The following is an 18,496-nucleotide window of genomic DNA, read 5'->3' on the forward strand; positions in this document are numbered from 1 at the left end:
ATTAATTTGCAAACATTTCATGTTAATTTTGATTATAATAACTACACTCCACCATTCTCTATAAATGACTGAAAGAAAATTAGCTGTGCACCTTTTCCATGTAACAAGTAAGACTTCCTTCATACTTTTTAGATTTTTGGGACACAGAACGCTGGTTCTAGAGATGCTTCTGAACAAGCTGCAATTGATAGACCGCAAAGCGTTAACCTCAGTTACACCCACATCACGGAAGTCCACGAGGAGGCGGGGCCCTCGGACGCTCCTGCCTTTTCGAACGGAGCTGGGATCGTCAGGGATTGTAACCTGGACGGATAAATCCTTGCCTTGTACTATGGAGCTGTCGGTTTTGTCCGTGGTAACTTTCCTTCTGCAGCAGGTGACGGTGTCAAACGTCCTGCTGTTTTCAGCAGTCTTCTTCTTGGCTGCCGATTATATTAAAAAGAGGGCGCCGAAGAACTTCCCACCAGGGCCGTTCTCCTGGCCCATTATTGGAGGCTTACCATCCTTGGACTTCGCTGAGCCTCATGTCGCAATAAACAAGGTAGGAACTTGTTAACGAGCTGTGACAGATCCACAGTTTTTTCTTTTGTATACAGAAAATGAGTTATTACGACGTTTCAATAACAAGTGGGCAACAGCAGCGCAAGTTCACGTACTCCAAGGAGACTTTACAAAGTGCAGCTCGAGCCACGCTCGCGCAGAACAGACTTCGCACAGAGCAGCAGCGCGAGCTTCGCTCCACACCAGGAGCAGTAGTGCCCAGCTTCATTCATGCACTTAACAGGTATATATGACAGCATAAGCTTTCCTCACTCATGGAGCAGCGGCGGCAGCGCGATACTCCCTTCCTGACGCTGCAGGTTAAACAGTGACAAGTGGCACACCTCCTTACACACCCACGATAAGGTAAAAGGTGGAGCTGTAGTCCAAGTTGTTCTACAACAGATGCCCTGCGGACAGCAGATGTGAAAGAGCATTTACGTTATCCTCTTCAATGGGCAGTATTTTGTTACAGAAGCCTTTGAATCATCCCACGGTTTGTTTCATAAACATTTTTGTGGGCCTTCTTCGGGATGGATAGGGCTCGATAGCACTTGATGAGATTTATAAGGGCGGACACTAATCTTTCCTAATATTCAAAAAAATTCGCACTTGTCACAGGTGATGCAAAGTATTTTTGTTTTGAAGGATATTGGTTTAGTGTGCGTGATCAGTTCCTTTTTTTTTTTGGTTGAATATAGAAAAGGGTTTATGGGCTAGTAATTTAACAAGCCATTCGATGTTTGCTTGTAGCAGCAAGCTAGCATAAACGTGTGGCATATCTAGTATAGTTGACAAATGAACCATTGCTTTTGTTATGAGTATAGTCTCAACCAACCATCAACTGAAGATAAATAGCATATATACAAACAAACTGCAAGCCAGATTCCAGTTCCTGTGAGGACAGTCTCGTGAAAATGAAAAGTAGAACATTATATTAAGCTACAGCGTGACCATAACAGATTGTCAACTGTGAGAAAGAATTTGAGGACCAGATTTACAAGACCTTAGTGCCTCTTTGCGCAACCTTAGCGTAATTTTCTTTTACGCTAATGTGGCCCAATGGTGCAAAAATTGGTGCGCCATATTTACAAAGTGGCACAATGCATCCATTGCGCCACTTGGTGACCCCTTGCGCCACATTGTGTCTGCACCAGGCATAATGCATGCAAGGGTCCGGCATTAGGAGGCCCGTAAAAAAGGTGCAATAAAATCTACAAGATTTAATTGCTCCATTTTTTGTGTATTAAAAGGTCTCACCCATTGAAATCAGTGAGCCTCATTGCACTTTGGTGCACTAGCGTCAAAATGTTTGACGCTAGTGCAGCAAAGCGCCACAATAGTATAAACAGTTTTGACGCTATTGACCTAACGTGTGGCATGGTGCGTGTATTGTAAATACGGTGTATCCATGGTATTGTTAGGTGGCGTGGGGGAGTGCGCAAGAAATTTGGTTCATCAGTACTGATGCGCCACATCCTTGTAAATCTGGGCCTAAATGTCACTGATTCAATGAAAACCCCAACTCTGGTCGAAAGTAGGCAGCATTTGTCTAAAACAGGTAAAATATTACATCTAGTGAGATATAAGTTCTGCTTGTCTTTACTCTGGTCCAGATGAAAGTTAAGATTTAGCTGCTTATTTTTGTATATCGAAGACGCATGTGTGTGAAACGATCTACATTTTGTCACTGGTGGAGCGTTCTGGACACAGCAGCACTGGCTTTTACTGCACGTTCCCTCTATTAGTCACGGTCCAAATTCCATGAGGGTTTCTTTTTTTCCTGTTGGAGGTGGGACCAGGACCTTTCTACCTGCCGGAGATCTTCATAGCCCTTGATGCAGTACTTAATTTGCACAAGTAGTAGGCTCTGGTCCTCATCATCGGGGAGCAGACTTACTTGTCTTAGTCAGACTTTTGAAACAGAGCAAGAGAAAGAAAGGTAGAAATTGGGGAATGAAGTAGAAAGAGAAAGATGTGAAAAGAGTGCCAAAGTGATAGAAAAGGATTATCATGATATTACGTTGATTTTAACAGTGCTGTTGACTACTGCCATAAATCTTGTATAAAACAAGCACAATCTGTACACTGTGTTAAACTAGTAATTTAAAAAAATGCTATAAAAAGTTGACAAAGTCTAAATGACACATCTACCCCACTATAAGTTTCTTTGCAGTTTTATGGGACATGAAATTAAATTTAATAAACAGAGGTTTTATTTGACAGCAGTTTCAGTTGACATTCTGTTGACAGCGATGTCTCTGTGCTTTGATTCGGACACTTCCTTGTGTTTACTTAGCACCAGGACACCTTTCAAGGCATTTGTGGCGCTTTACAAAACTGGTAATTTAACATAGCGTAAGGTTGTAAAATCTGCCCATGGAAAGGTAAAACATTGTGAAACCCTGCAAGATCTAAGTACTAGTACATTTTCAGTTTAAAATTCATATAGATTTTCATCCATTAGCCCTAATCAATTACACTAGAGTGGGGATAGAGAAACTAGTATTAATGCCTAATTGAAAGTTTAAGGACCTCAAACCTTCACAGTCAATTTGTCATCTGGTCCATAAATAGAAATACTTCACCATTGTTAAAAGGATAAAACGGTGGGTGACAGAGGACTTTTCTTTTAAGTGAGCACAATCTTTTCTTTTACAAGCCTGCAAAGCTGAACCTTTCAGAGCCTGTTTCAGTTTATTCGTTGTGCTTCCAATATATCTTTTGCCCGAACTGCACTCTGGCATGTAAACTACATGGGTTGTTTTACATGTGATATATTCTGTAATCTTCCTTTTCTGTTCATTTCCAAGTTCATAAAATGATTTTTTTACACCATGTTAATATGCTTTACAACTGGAGCAGTTCCAGAAGCCACTCTGCCTCCTGTTGAGCCATCCATAGACAGTTCATTTAATGTTGGCATACAACTTTGTGTGAGTAGATCACCCAAGGAGGCTACTTTTCTAAAGATTATTTGTGGCTGTTCATGTAAAATCTCCTTCAAAGGTTCATCTGTTCTCAATATTTTCCAATTGTTTTTTTAATATTTTCTCATATTATACTGGGACATATTGAAATCCATGATGTATCTCTCACACTCTTTCATGCTGGATATGTCTTTCATCTTTGTTGTTAGGAGATTATACATATCCACTTTTGTTGCTCTTATAAACTGTGCTTGATTTCCATAAGATAACTGTGATAAATGGAATCATTGTTTAAAAAACAATTTAAAGTCTTGGATTTTCTCAGTACCAGACACTTTTTGTTATTCCTTAATTCTGTGAGTTAGTATATTTAAGTCTTTCTTCTTATTCATTTAAGTTGGGACAGATTTTATGTGTAGCGCCAAAATGCTCCTTTGGGAATGGTAGTGCGCTTTATAAGTAGCATATTCATATTCAATCAGAAATTGGTTTGTTGGTTGAATGGGGGTGGGGGGTGACTCCTGTTCAAGCAACAGCCACAATCTCTGTCAGGGTGAACCACAAAAGTCACAAATTTAATCTATGCTTACCCTTTGGTAGCTTGGCACAAAATCAGTCAACCTTAACTTAGAGGCAATGAATAATGTATTTATACAGCACACAAACAGTAATAAAATGAAAACACAAAACAAGAAAAAACACCCAACAATTTAGAAAAATAGAGAACATTTTAATAAATTGACGCCACAACAACAAAAATCCAATCAGTAGAACCAGAATTATGAATTTGTGAACTTAAAGGTAAAAAGTAGAGCATAAAAGGTCAAAACGACAACTGTAGACTTCTTGTCGCTTCCACAGGTCAAAATAACAAAATATGGCCAACCTCGATGGAGCACAGGTCAGATACAAAAAGTGGATTGCACCTGGTTGGTGCTTACCTGCAGACTTAGAAGACATTTTGAAGAAAATGTTCTGAGAAGGTAAAGTTCAGTGGAGTAAGGCTGCATGCGGTGTCTGAGGATGGAGCGTGGTTATCTGGGAGGAAGTAGTGGTGAACATTTCTACGTTTGGACTTGGTCACTTTTTTGGAAGTGGAAAATCTCCTGCAGGACGAGGCAGGAGTCTGTAGCGTTCCAGGAGGCCGGATACTCCTTTGGTGAAGGACCATTGAACAGGATTTGCTGCTGTAGAGAAAACCCACCAGGAGTTGCTGCAAAGTCAGGCAGACCAGCAATGCCCCTTGGGCAGATAGATAGGCAGGTTGGTCCCAGTCTCCTCTTGGTTCTCAGAGCAGATTTTAGCCAACAATTCTCTAAGTCCCAATTTTTGAATTTTCACTATCTGGGCAGGTTTAGCACCACCACCAAAGGTCCAGGACTTGTGGGGCACCACTAAGGGAGGGTTAGGATTCACTCAGGCTGGGTCCAGGGGTGGGTTCAAGATTTTGGAAGCCTTTTCTGTCCCTGAGGCTCTGAACAAGACACCATCAAAAAAGCCTTTTAAGCCACTCTGGTAGTCAAGCGTGCAGGTGATAAAGCAGTGCTCAAGTAGCAGGGCAGGCCTCTGAGGGTTCAAGGCAGACTTCAGGCAGTGAAGCAGTCCTTCAAATGCTGCAAGGCAGTTTTCTGAACTACACAGGAGGCCACAGCAGGCCACAACAGCAGACAGACCTCTGAGAGTCCTTTCGTAGGTTCAGTAAGTAAACTGCATGGTGCCTTCTTTGAAGTAGGAGACATTTCTAGAGAATCCCCTTTGAAGTGCTTGAAGTTTCCTGACTCTCCTGGCTCCAAGGTGGCTGCATAAACAATGCAGAGGTGACAAGTCCTTTGTGTGGAGGCAGGGCACAGCCTATTCAGTTTCAATTGGGGCTGTGACCAGCTACGCCCCCTCATCCTCCCAATTGATGGCCCATCCAGGCGCACCTAATATCTCCAATGTGTCGCTGTCTGGGAGGAATTTCTAAAATCCAACCACCAACTACACCCAGTCATGTGACATAATAGCACCAGGCACCAACTAGGCAGACAAGCATTTGCAATGCAACGGGTCTCGCGTTTGCTCATGTTAGAGCTGATCGCGTTGTAAACTCCTAACCCAACTTTTCACCTATCGGGCAAAAGTGCATTTATGTACATAACCCGAAAAAGTGAAATTAACTATGTAAAGCGCTGGACTTCTGCCAAGCGAGATCGTGCTCGTAAATTAGAGAAAAAGAAGTCTACGAGCCCGATGGAAAACAGCAAGCCTCGCATGTTTTCTGTACTTGGTCGCTGCGCTTGAGGAGGGCTAGCCACCGGAAAAGGCATGACGTATGCGTGCCTTCGACTAATGAAAGCAAGTAGATTTTATTAGTCAAGCCCACGAACCAATAAAAAACATTGACGTGAAGTTGACAGGGCTCCAAGCCCTTTTCTAAATACTAAAGCGTCTCGCTGCGATACGCATGTGCGAGCGCATGCAACGCAGGCTCGACCCTAAAAAATGGAAACTTTCTGATAGGGGCATTTTCAAAATTGTAATTTAAAATTCGACTTTACCTTTAAAGAGGATTTCTAATTACAGTTTCATAGAAATCAAATAGGAAATTCTTACCAATTCGCAATTAATACTTAGCTCTTATTAAATGTAATAAGGCCACCCAATGTTATCCTATGAGACTGGTAGGCCTCACAGTTGAGGAAAATAGATTTAGAAGTTTTTCCACAACGGGGATATGCAAACCTTAAAGGCAAATGTTCAGCCTTTTACAATGCACCCTGCCCAATGGGATACCTAGGTACTACCTTAGGGGTGACATATATGTAATAAAAGTGGAGTTTAAGACTTGGCAAGTGGGTGATATTGCAAAGTCAAAATGTCAGTTTAAAACTGCATTCAGTCTGCATTGGCAGGCCTGTGACATGTTTTAAGGTGCTACTTAAGTGGGTGGCACAATAAGTGCTGCAAGCCCACTAGTAGAATATAATTTACAGGCCTTGGGTATATGGTACACCACACTACAAGTGACTTATAAGAAAATTAAATATGCCAATCAGGTATAAGCCGATTTGACCATATTTAAGGAAGTGAGCACCCACACTCTAGCACTAGCTAACATTATTAAAATGCACAGAGTCATAAAGCCAACAAAAACAAATTCAGCAGCATAGGAGGGGTCAAGGCAAAATGTTTGGGGGAAGACCACCCCAAGGCTGACAGGTCTAAAAATATAAGCTTATATGCCAATGTTGGTATATGCTGAGGAATCAATATGGGAACTTTCAATAAATGTCTTGATTATTATGGAACTCTTGTAAAGACATCCTAGTGTATATATAGGTGCTAGCAATCACTGGGTAAGTCAAGTGCCTTCTATAGTTTTGCTGGCAAAAAACGTTTTTTTGAGTGTCACTATATTTAATCTAATAGATAAATAAATATAATTGGTGAAGGGTTTATATACATATGTATATAACTGTGTTTGTGTACCCTTAACCTTATACATATATATCAGGTTTGAACAGTTCTGTATATGTACCTGGAGGCAAATGCTAAATCCTCAGAACTCTTTCCCAGGGCTGCAGTTTCTCAAGGTGTTACTAGAGCAGTCAGATTCAAAAGCATTGAGACTCTTTAATGAAGCTTCAGTTCCCCTAACCTTACTAGTTGTCCCACTGAAGTTAAAAGCAAAAAATGTGATATTCTTTTATGAAGGTGCAGTTCTGCAGGTCGTTACTTGGTGTCCCTCACATGTCAAACGCAAAAGCCTTGAAATTCTTTCGTGAGGCCACAGTTCCACGGGTCATTATTCGGTGTCCCATTCGAGTCGATGCAAAAGCATTACAATTTTTATATGACGTTGCAGTTCCACTAGCCTTAACTGGGATCCTTTACAAATCAACTGCAAAATTATTGAAATATTTTCCTGAAACTGCTGTTTCACTTGTTAATAATAGAGGTCAAGCTCAAGCCAGAGACAGCTGCTTCAGATGACCCGTTCCAGCTTGAGGCTGTGTGGCTAAAGTATCTAAATTTGTGAGCACACTTTTTCAATTTAATTGTTTTTGCTTGTTTTCCAGAGAATTATTTGACAAAGCTGTTTCATAATAATGAGTCCAAAGGATAGACTTAAATATATTTCTTGATTTAAAAAAAAAAAGTTTGTGATCACACTCTACTTTTTATAGGAACTTTAATTCACTTTGAGTACAAGTGCAATTAAATAACTTGTTTTGGATGCTTAGTTTCAGTGGGTATAAGTCTTGTCTTTACTTTGAGGGGCATGTTTTCGGCATATAAACAGTACTCTTACAGCACTCCGATGGGGCAGATACGGTTCCACAAATAGTTAAAGGAGGGCTGTCTGAAGTCAGATACAAGTGGTTGAAATGGCAATCACAATCCTGTGAGGGGAGTGGCTTCAGCCATAAAAATGTTCATATACACTCTAGCTACTCCAAAGACTTGTGCTTTTCTTCAATAGAATACATATACCAAAGATGGTTTGTTGTGAGGAAGTAACATTGTAATTTACAATAAATCTGTTGAGAGTTATAAAAATAGTTGATGTAACCCTAATATACATAGGAACTAACAAGTTATATTTTTGGGTACTATTTTGTATTTGTATGTGTACATGTGCAACAGCAAAATGAACTCACTCAAAAGGGAGGCATCCAGTGGCCAAAGTGAGCTTGTCTATAGATCTATACCTTCTGCTGGGGTGGGAGAGAGTATAATTTTAAACATGTCAACAGACCAATGGTGAAACAGCGTTATTTGGGACCCCCAATATATGCATGTATTTTTAAGATGTCTTTTTGGAAAACGTGAGGCTTGCAAGGCAGTTAAAGATGGCTTTAGGCCAGAACTAAAACTTTCACTTTCTTAGTAAAGACCTAGCATCTGGCAAATTATGGTGTAATTCTGTTTAGCCATTCTTTTTCTGTATTGCTGTCTAAAATTCCTATCGGACATTAAATGGGGGAAACTTCCTAGGAGAGCCCACCTCGTTTTCTCAGCTTACTCTTGACAGATCACCCCGAAAGTTTATAGGAAGGAGCAGATAGAGATTAATTTTTGTTAAGATTTGTCAATGGCACCAAAGTTATTAGCAAAACAAAAATGCTCTTTGTATGGAAACTCTGACCTAACTATTACCACACCATTACCACACAAGAGCACTTGTGTAATGTATCATTATAATATTTTGTTTTGGAGGGTAACACTCAAAACCCCCAGCCCTTGTTTTTATGTCTTGCTTGTGATGACACATGCAGTACATGCACTCTTGCTTGTGAGCGATATTGTATACAACAAAGGGCTTGCAGCGCCCATTGACCGATCACCCCAAAACTTTCTGATGTGGATGATTTAAAAAAAAAGTTTTGTGAAAAATTCTCAATGGCACCTATGCTATTAGCAAAACAAAAAACACATCTTCCTATGGAAGCTTTGACCTATTACCACACAGTGGCGTCTACCACCATTAAAATCTCATTTAAAATTTGGTAGGTCAACCCTCAAAACCCTCACTTTTTTTAATGTCTCGTCTGTGACAACACATGCAGCGCATGTGCTCTTTCTTGCGAGAGATTTTGGCCCTCATTATGATCCTGGCGGGCTGGCCCGCCATGTCGGCGGTGGCGGTAAATTCTGCCATCCAGCATGGCAGCCCAGACCGCCACATAATGAAGACAGGGAGGGCCGCCATAGGAACCTTCCTCCACCGCCAGGCTGCCTCCGACAGGCAGCCTAACGGTGGATGGAATAATTATCCGACAGGGCAGCGCTGCTGCCACTCGGATAATGATCCCTTTTCCTCCAGCCTTTCCCTGGCGGGTTCCCCCACCAGGAAAAGGCTGGTGGAAGGGGTGCTCTGGGGCCCCACTGGGGGCCCCTGCACTGCCCATGCACTTGGCATGCGCAGTGTAGGGGCCCCTGTGCAGTGCCCCATCACGCAGGTCACTGCCCGATTTACGAGCAGTGATCTGCGTGACGGGTGCAGCTGCACCTGCCGCACATAGGCATTGATGGTGGCTTCATGTGGAGCCGCCGGCAATGTCCCGGCCAGGCATTCTACTGGGCCGGCAGACGGAAACAATGTTTCCGCCCGCCGGGCCAGCAGAATGTTTATAATGTGGCCAGCGGGGTCTCAAGGGGGCTGGCGGTCTATGAAAAGACCGGCAGCATGAACACGGCGGTGTTTAGTGCTGTGTTCATAATGACCCCCTTTGTATACCGCAAGGGGTTTGCAGCCCGTCCATTGCTCACCATTTGTTGGCTTCACTGTCACTCCTATTTGCTGCCTACTAACTGGCCAGCATCTGCGGGCTTCACCTCCACTTCCTTCAGCTGGAGCATAGACCAAGTATTGATTGCTTCAGCTTGATTGCTGTCCGTCTGCTGATTGCACTGTTGTTTAGGTACTGTTTTTCTTTTTTTTCTTCCCGTCATCCTTGTCCTTGTTGCGTTTTACCTACCATCCCCCATGTTACTTCTTCCCTTCTCCCCATGCATATTATTGTATGTTGATATCATTCAGTAGGATTTCTCTCCCATTTTCAAAGGGGTATTGACAGCAGAAAGCTTCCCTCATGCCCAGTTTAGAACACCCCATGGGAGAAGTAATAATGTCTGCAAGATGGATGACCCTCACTGGCTCATATATTACTTTAGCTTTATTTCCCGTGTAGATTTTCTCTGGCCTGATGCAACCACAATCATATGGCTCTTCATGCAGATTGCACTGAAAGAGAATCCAGTGATCATGCACAGTTTCTTAACAGGCATGTAAATTTTGCAACATAAACTTCTACATGTTATTGACGGTTTCTAAAAATAATACTGCGCTGCTGGAGGGAAACACTTTTGTGGAAGTCATTATGCACCAGAGGCATTTCATTATAATACTGCTGTGTGTGCATTTTGCAGCTTCAGTAACTGGTTTGCAGTGTATGAGTACTTTTTCAATCTGACATTTTAAGGACTGGAGCGAACATACATGAATAGGCATACTAAGTTTCAATACCACAACCTCTTAGCAGAAATTGTCTGCACCGTTTTTTAAGAACTGCAGCCTCCTCCAGTTTCTTTTCCGAAACAACCATTGGCCAAGCCAATAGGTCTTGCCTTTGTGAGAGCTATTGGCTTTGTCAATAATTTTTAACCATGTTGTAGAGCTAAAAGGTATTAAAAAAGTACTATGAGAGTTACAAAAATAAAAAGCTCTATGATGTGAGAAGGAAAAAAAGCACATTTTTATAACTTTTAGCAGAGCTGCAGAGCAACCACACTACTCTACAACACGGCTAAAAGTCATTGACAAAGCCAATAGCTCTCACATAGGCAAGACCTATTGACTTTGCAAATGCTTGTTTGTAGTCCTTGTACTCCTAACCACCCTTTCACTGTACCCACCCTAAAATTACACTTACCTCCCTTTATCTCTAATCAACCTCAGGTCCTAAAATTACAGTTACTTCTTTTTACCTATACCAACCTTTAAACCCTAAAATTGCCCTTACCTCCCCTTACCTCATTCCAGCCCTAAACCCTAAAGTCACCCTTTACTTCTACCTGCACCTTAGCCGTTTTTTTTAGTTCTAATGTAACATAATATAATTTCTTATTGTAAAACAAACATATTCTTTCCTGTGTTGTAAAGCACCATGTGCTAAAAGATCTATGGCAAAGGATAACATTTTTACTATGTACTTACCTGTATGGTGGTACTTACCTGCGTGGTAAAAACTACATGGTAAAGGTCCTGTGTGGTAAACATTGAAACATGCTGCTTCACCTATTGTCAGAGTTACAAAATGCCCTTTCACCTAATGTTTTAGTGAAAATGCCCTTTCACTTAGTGTTGGATTGCTTTGCAGTATTTCTTTCTAGAAAATGACAAAACTAAGTCACATCTATGAATGTGTTTCACATAAGATCCATTATCATGACTTCATGACTCCTTGACTGAAAAGAAGAACATGGTAGAAACATTTATTTTATGGATTCACAGTTATTCACTTGTCGCATGTTTATTAACATGTTTTCATACTGAATTGAAAAGTCTTTGCGTTAAAAAAAATCATTATATTCACAACAGGCGGTTGGTGCATTTTTCAAAAGAGGACTGAGGGAGGCAGAAAAGGAGGAATAACCATCACCCCCACACTCACAACCACCCAAAAGGCATCAACTTATGGTGGTGTCTAGGTCTATGTGATATTCTTTTGCAATTAAAGTCACCTCCTCACTGTCAAGCTTTGCTGTCTAACTGGAGAACACCAGCTTGCATGAATGTCTGTGGCTCTTGTTATACTTGTCAGCAATATCAGCAGTGTTCCACTTATTTGTCAGCATGACCAGCAGGGACAAATTACTTCCCTTGAAGGCCTCCCCGAAGGCAGCAATGTGCTGATAGATGCTTGTGGGCTCATTGCTTTGGGCCTGGCCACCATCTGCCTTGTCATCCAGGGAGGGCGTAATGCTCCACTGAATGTAGTAGAGGTATGAATGAGGAACTTGGAAGACAAATCTTTCTTTGCAGTCTGCAGGTCTAGCTCACATAGGATTCTTCAAAGGATTTCGCACAGAGCTACTACCCTCAGTTGAAGTTCAAGGTAAACGCAAAGTGCTTCTCCTTCCATATCAAATCAGGGGAAGCTGAGCAAACCTATATATTTCTAGTAATAATAATGTTACTCAGGATGTAACCTCCCCCCGCCCCTTCTAAATAATAAAAATCCTTGAAGCTTAATGTTTCACAACTCTCGAATGCTTCTTTGGAACTAAGTACCTTCCTGCAGTTAAGAACACAGTGGTGGAAAGGTGTCGGGGAGAATGAGGGGTAATCTCAATAACCCTCAACTAAAGAGAATTTTGGGATCTTCTTCTGGGGTCAGAACCAAAGGGAAATCCTCAATATCTTTGCTAATCCCTAAAATACTGCAGGAGAAGCAAAGGACTTTTTCTGAGCACGTGGATTCACAAGAGGCCTTCTTCTCTCTGTCAAACTTATCAGAGGGAGAACGAAGAATCTCTTTACCTGAGGCAGATTATGAAAATGGCCTGCTCTCTAAATCGGCCCAGCTATAGATAAAAAGAAAGAGAAAAAAAAGAAAAAAGGGAAGTAAAACGTTTAGCTGTTTGTTCTAGGCAATGGAAGAAGCCATTATTACTTTTTAACCAAATGGTGGTCTGACCTCTCTGATGGAAGAGATAGTGAACTTCAGTGGGACCATACCGGGAGTGACTTGATCCCACTGAATAATCAAGAGAATTTGTCATATTTCATCATCATTGATAAATCACACCTGATCTCCAGTGCTCCTTTATCTGAAACTAAATGTTTTTTTTCAAAATATGTTTATTGAGTTTTTCCCTTTTTAAATTGATGAAATACAATGCAGGGCTTGATCAGACGAGCATGGACTTACTTTGACCAAAAATCAGACATTGTACACAAAAATGCCTAACAATAGCGTTTAGAGTTTGCACAAGAGCCTTATATACAATATTTAGATTTTTGAATGTAGATAAATGTTCTCCTCCTCGCGGATTGAACTTAAACTTTGCCACCATCCTCCAAATGTACATCAAAATAACTATCCCACTGGCCCCCAATTCTACAGTGTTTACGGTGGGCAACCCCAGGATTCATAAATCGGCAACTCAAGCCGTCTGCATCTGTCCATGACATTTTTTAATTTTTCCAGGCTAGGAGTTGTCAATTGCCTCCTGTTTTACCTATGTTAGCCCTAATCGTAAGAGAACATTTTCAGTGTTTGTATACCTCTTATCTTTGCGTACATTTAGCAGTACAACTTTCTAGATAAACTCCAGCAGCCTTTGAAGTATGGCACTAAATGTTTGAAATATTCCCTCCCAAAATGGTCTCCAGCTCGGAAATGTCCATACAGTATGAAGACAGTATTGTGCCTCTGCTCCACATCTCAGGCATTCAGTCTGCGAGTCCCTCTGAAGACGCCAAAGATGCGCCAGAGTCAAGTACACCTTATGTAGATGTTTAAAGTGGATTAGGTGCAGCTTATTCATGATCAGAGCCTCTCCTGGGGCCATAAGGGCATACATCTATTTACCGTCCTCTGTTTTTCCTAACTCTACCTCCTATTTATCCTGCAGGTTAGCGAATGTGCCAGGAGAGTTAATAATCAATGTTTTATACATTGACTATAGCTTCCTAGACTGAGAGAGAGGGGACACCCTCAGTTTAACCTCCAGTGGGCTATATTCGGGTAGATCTTCCAGTTAGAGTGGATATGGCTTGTGATTGTGTTGCAGTTGGAGATATATACATAAAATTGTATATGCACTAGTCAAAATTCCTCCCTACTGTCTGTGGTTGTTGTCAATGTTATTCTCTGAGTTACATCTCCCAAAACCGAGATGCTTAGTGTGTCCCACCCACTAAAACTCTTCAACTTGAATCCCTGTATCAGTACCATGCTGACCCATAACGGGGTATGACCTGTGAGTCTGTCACTTCCACCTGCTCATTTGTTAGATGTCCTTCAATGGCATTCGATTGCCATATAAATAATGCAGTGGGGAGTGTCCACCTAGTGCCTGGAGCTCAGAAGCATAAGCCCAGTCAGGTTATCTGTCCGTATTAGGTGACTAGATCCATTCATTTACCACTGTCAATTGTGAAGCTAAATATGCCTCTGGATCAATTATCGCCAGCTTGCCATCGAAGCTTGCTTTACAGCAGGTGGTATAGAACACTTGTTGGTGCCCCGTGTTCCACAAAAAGGAACATAGTATTCATGGAGGTGTGGGGTATAGGAAAAGCCGGTAGGGTGTACAGTAGCTTCTGGAAGGTAACCATTTTTAGCAGGGCAATTCACACCATTATAGTAGGATATCAATGTCTGAGGTTCTCAACCTACTCCTTCCAACCATGGGCCAATATTATCTATCCTGGCTATCTCGTCATCATGTGACCTGCTAAGTAGCAGAAACTACTCAGATCCACTTCAACCTCATGTCCAGTAACCCATTCGACCAATTGTTCCCTCCGACATATTGGAAATAACTTTGATTTGGACCAGTTAACTCGCATTCCAGAGGGGCTGCCATATATGTCCAGGATCTCCAGGCCACACAGTGCAGGATTACCTAGACAGAATAATTCATTCACATATAGTGATATTTTATGTGCACATCTCTAATCAGCTGAACCCTATAACTTGCTGTGACTGCCTAATCATTTATGCTATAGGTTCAATTGCAATTGCGAATAAGAGTGGGGACAGCCGTGTCTAACTGTCCTCTGTAAATCGGAAGGAGACGAGCGAGACAGCCTACTTGAGCCTTGAAGTAACTATTCCTCGCTCCCCTGCCATGCACAGTGTTGTCATATATGATGTCATTCAGATGTCATCAGTGATGTTATCAATGCTGTCATTGTACATACCATCATTGATGTAATACACTCAAGTCACACTATGCAGTCACAAAACTACCCACAAGAGGTCTCTGAATTTCCTTTTTTAAGTTACTAAAACGTTTATTCAATTAAAAAGGCTAAATACATGTTAGCCAATCCATGTTTTAGGTTATATGACATTTGAATACGTGAAAAACGTTCTATAACAGGTTAACAGGTAGATGGATGATACTGTCTTCCAAATTAAAAGAACCTTTAAGAAAGAATACTTAAACATATCAAATAAGCATAGTTACTTCATAATTACTTCATGCCTTCCAAAACCTGAAAATCAGCCATCACCCTTGATCACCTCAACACTACACCAAGTAAGCTTTCACCTTGCCCTTCTCTAATATGCCTTTACACATAGGGGAGATAGCCATACCCCTGCTAAAGCCCACACGTTCTGTGCTGTAGGGCAGTACCAAAAAGATGGTCACAGGATTCCTCTGACAAAAATCCCTTCCTGATATAAAATGGGGCCCTAGTACATCTTCCCCTATACAAAAAGAGGGGGAGAGGCAAGCAATCACGTATCGTGGACCATGCCAGGTCATGATGGCTATTAAACATTTACCATACAGAAACATTTCCACAAATTGCTCTAGAAGTGTGATCTGAAAATCCCCTGATTGATATCTGAAGCTGTTCCCCAGTGAATATGCTTGGGTGAAATCAGGCCATAAGGAATTCCTTTTAAATTGTACTTTTTAATAAACTTCCTGGCATAAAAACAAGCAAAAGAGCAGGTTTCTGAAAGAGGCATGCTGTTAGATAATACCATGACCCATGTTCTGCATACCAGTAAGAGCTTCCAAAACTGGCAAAAGGGTCCATTTCTTTTCTTTCTTGTACTGATAAAGCTCCCTTTTATCATGTTGTAAATAAACACGTATTGTAAAGTGAGGACATTGGTTGGAGCATTCTTGCCACCCAAAACCACAGTTTTAAACATGGTGACACAAGCCACTTATCCTTGCTTCCCTCCTCAAATAAGAAAATAAGTTACTTACCTGTAACTTTAGTTCTCCAGTATTGGAATCTTTCATAGATTCACATGCTTGAATCATTCCCCGTCGTCGAGATGGGAGTCCCGGTACAAATTTTCATAAGTAATCTTAAAACATATTGAAGAGAAAAAGACCCTAGGCCTCTTCAATTTGATAGTCTATCAGAGTCATTTTGTGAAAAGGACCAAACTTGATCCTCCACCAATCAGGCGACAGCACCCTTCAGAACCTCCTGAGAGAAGCTCTAGCACCTCAGATTTTCCACGCACAAGTGCGTATATTACAATGAGTATATGTACTACTAGAAAGAAAGAGGTGAAGTGAGCTTCTCCGGGGAGGTGGGTGGGTCGCATGTGAATCTATGAAAGATTCCAATACTGGAGAACTACAGTTACAGGTAAGTAACTTATTTTCTTACTCCAGTATTGGAACTTTCATAGATTCACATGCTTGAATCAGAGTAGAAAGCAATAAGTATGCACATTGTAAAATGACAACCCCTTTTAATAAACAGGTTATCTTAGACCACAAAACCTTATCATCATGTATAAAGTGATGAAGTATATGAGTGTACTGACATATGTCTCTACATGTCCACCTATATATAGATATACATATATACACATCTATCTATACACACGTATATATACATAAATAACAGTATGTCTTTATGTCTAATATAGATAGGGTATTCCTGTGAAGATACATGCTGAAATAGCAATAACAAACCAGTATTAAAACATAAGAGAGTAATGTAAAGTGATCAATATCTGATAATCCGCTTAAAATGAGATTATGATAGTGATCAATTATCTTTAGATACATTTCTTTTTTTTTTTTGTTTTTTTTTTTGATGTGCATACCTTTTCTAGGATGGAGGGATGTAGGAGAAATGGCTCACCTTCACCTGAAGAGATTCCTGAGAACTGCTTGGCCCACTGCTACCTCTCCGTGCGAGAGGGACTCCAAGCAATAGTGCTTAGTAAAGGTATGACAGTTCTTCCATGTTGCTGCCCTACAAATGTCTTGTAGTGGCACTCCGGCAAACAGTGCCGCTGACAATGAGACTTTTCTCGTCGAGTGAGCATGCACAGACGACTGCAAAGGTTTGCCCGCTGCCTGATGGCAGAAGCGAATAGCAGAGGCGATCCATCTTGAAATACTCTGCTTGGATAGCGGGTACCCCTTCCTAGGGGCACTGTACGCCACAAATAGCTGATTAGAACGTCAAAAAGCTTTTGTCCTGTCCAAATAAAATTGAACGCATCTTTTCACGTCTAGAGAGTGTAATGCTCTCTCCGCTGGAGTAGACGGATGAGGGAAAAAAGACTTGAAGACCAAAGGTTCGTTAATGTGAAAGTCTGACGGAACCTTTGGAATAAAATGCAGGTTAGTGCGCATTAGTAGTCTATCTTGTTTAAACTGTAGGAATGGCTCTTGGATGGAGAGCGCTTGTACCTCACTGACCCGCCTAGCTGATGTAAGGGCGATCAATAAGGCAACCTTCCACGATAAATGTTTGAGGGAAGCACGGTGGATCGGTTCAAAAGGATGCTTCATCAGTTGTGCCAAAACAATGTTCAGGTTCCACGAAGGAGGTGGAGGTCTGAAAGGAGGGTAAACCCTGAACAGCCCCTTTAGAAATCTCTTAATCAGCCGAGAAGAGAAGAGCGAAGTTGTGTCCTCTGAACGTCTATATGCAGCTATGGCTGCTATATGAACTTTAATGGACGAGAGTGCTAGGCCAGATCGAGCTAACTCTAAGAGATACGGCAAAATCTCTTCTGGTAGTGAAAGAAAAGGGTCAATTTGACGTTGATGACACCAGGCACAGAATCTCCTCCATTTAAACTGATACGCCTTGTTAGTGCTATCCGCTCTGGCGTGTGACAAAATATCTCTGCAGTCCTGCGGAATATTTAAATGCGCAAATTCTCTGTGGTGAGGAGCCATGCCGCTAACCGCAGTGAGTGTGGATCGGGGTGTCGAACTTGGCCGTTGTTCATTGTTAGTAAATGAGGTAACGGCTCAAGCGGAATATGGGGTTTGACTGAGAGAATGAGGAGCTCCGTGAACCAATGTTGGCGCGGCCAATACGGGGCTATCAGTATGAGAGTGCACGGTTCTGTTTTCATCTTTGTGAGGACCCTTGGGATCAACGGAATGGGAGGAAAGGCGTAAGCAAAGATGTCTGACCAGACTATCGAAAACGCATTCCCCCAAGATCCCTTTTGGTGATGCCAACTTGCGAAGAACTGGCATTTGGCGTTGTCCTTCTTCGCAAACAGATCCACTGTTGGTGTTCCCCACTGGGAAAAAATCTGGGTGAGTACCGTCTGGTCTAATTCCCACTCGTGGCATTCCGATTTCTGTCTGCTGAGTGCATCTGCTGCTTTGTTGTTTATTCCCGGCAAGTGCACCGCCGATAGTGTGACGCCTTCCTGCGAGGCCCAGTTCCAGATCGCTTGGGCTTCCCTGGAGAGGGTGAGAGATCTTGTACCTCCTTGTTTGTTGAGATAGTGCATCGTAGTTGTGTTGTCCGTTCTTATAACCACTCGCGATCCATGGATTCTTGGGAGAAA

The 18,496-nt window shown here is 41.7% G+C and overlaps 1 protein-coding gene across 2 annotated transcripts in view; it reads left to right on the top strand.

Moving 5' to 3' along the window:
* Positions 1-250: 250 nt before the first annotated feature.
* The window catches only part of LOC138293368 (cytochrome P450 2J2-like), a 271,463-nt gene continuing 253,217 nt past the window's right edge, over positions 251-18,496 (top strand). For both annotated transcript variants that reach the window (XM_069232563.1, XM_069232564.1), the window contains exon 1: positions 251-541. In XM_069232563.1, coding sequence (XP_069088664.1) covers positions 332-541 — 210 coding nt within the window. In that variant the 5' untranslated portion in view covers positions 251-331. The remainder of the gene's footprint in view (positions 542-18,496) is intronic.

The sequence above is a fragment of the Pleurodeles waltl genome, chromosome 4_2, assembly GCF_031143425.1.
Source record: "Pleurodeles waltl isolate 20211129_DDA chromosome 4_2, aPleWal1.hap1.20221129, whole genome shotgun sequence".
Classification (NCBI taxonomy): domain Eukaryota; kingdom Metazoa; phylum Chordata; class Amphibia; order Caudata; family Salamandridae; genus Pleurodeles; species Pleurodeles waltl.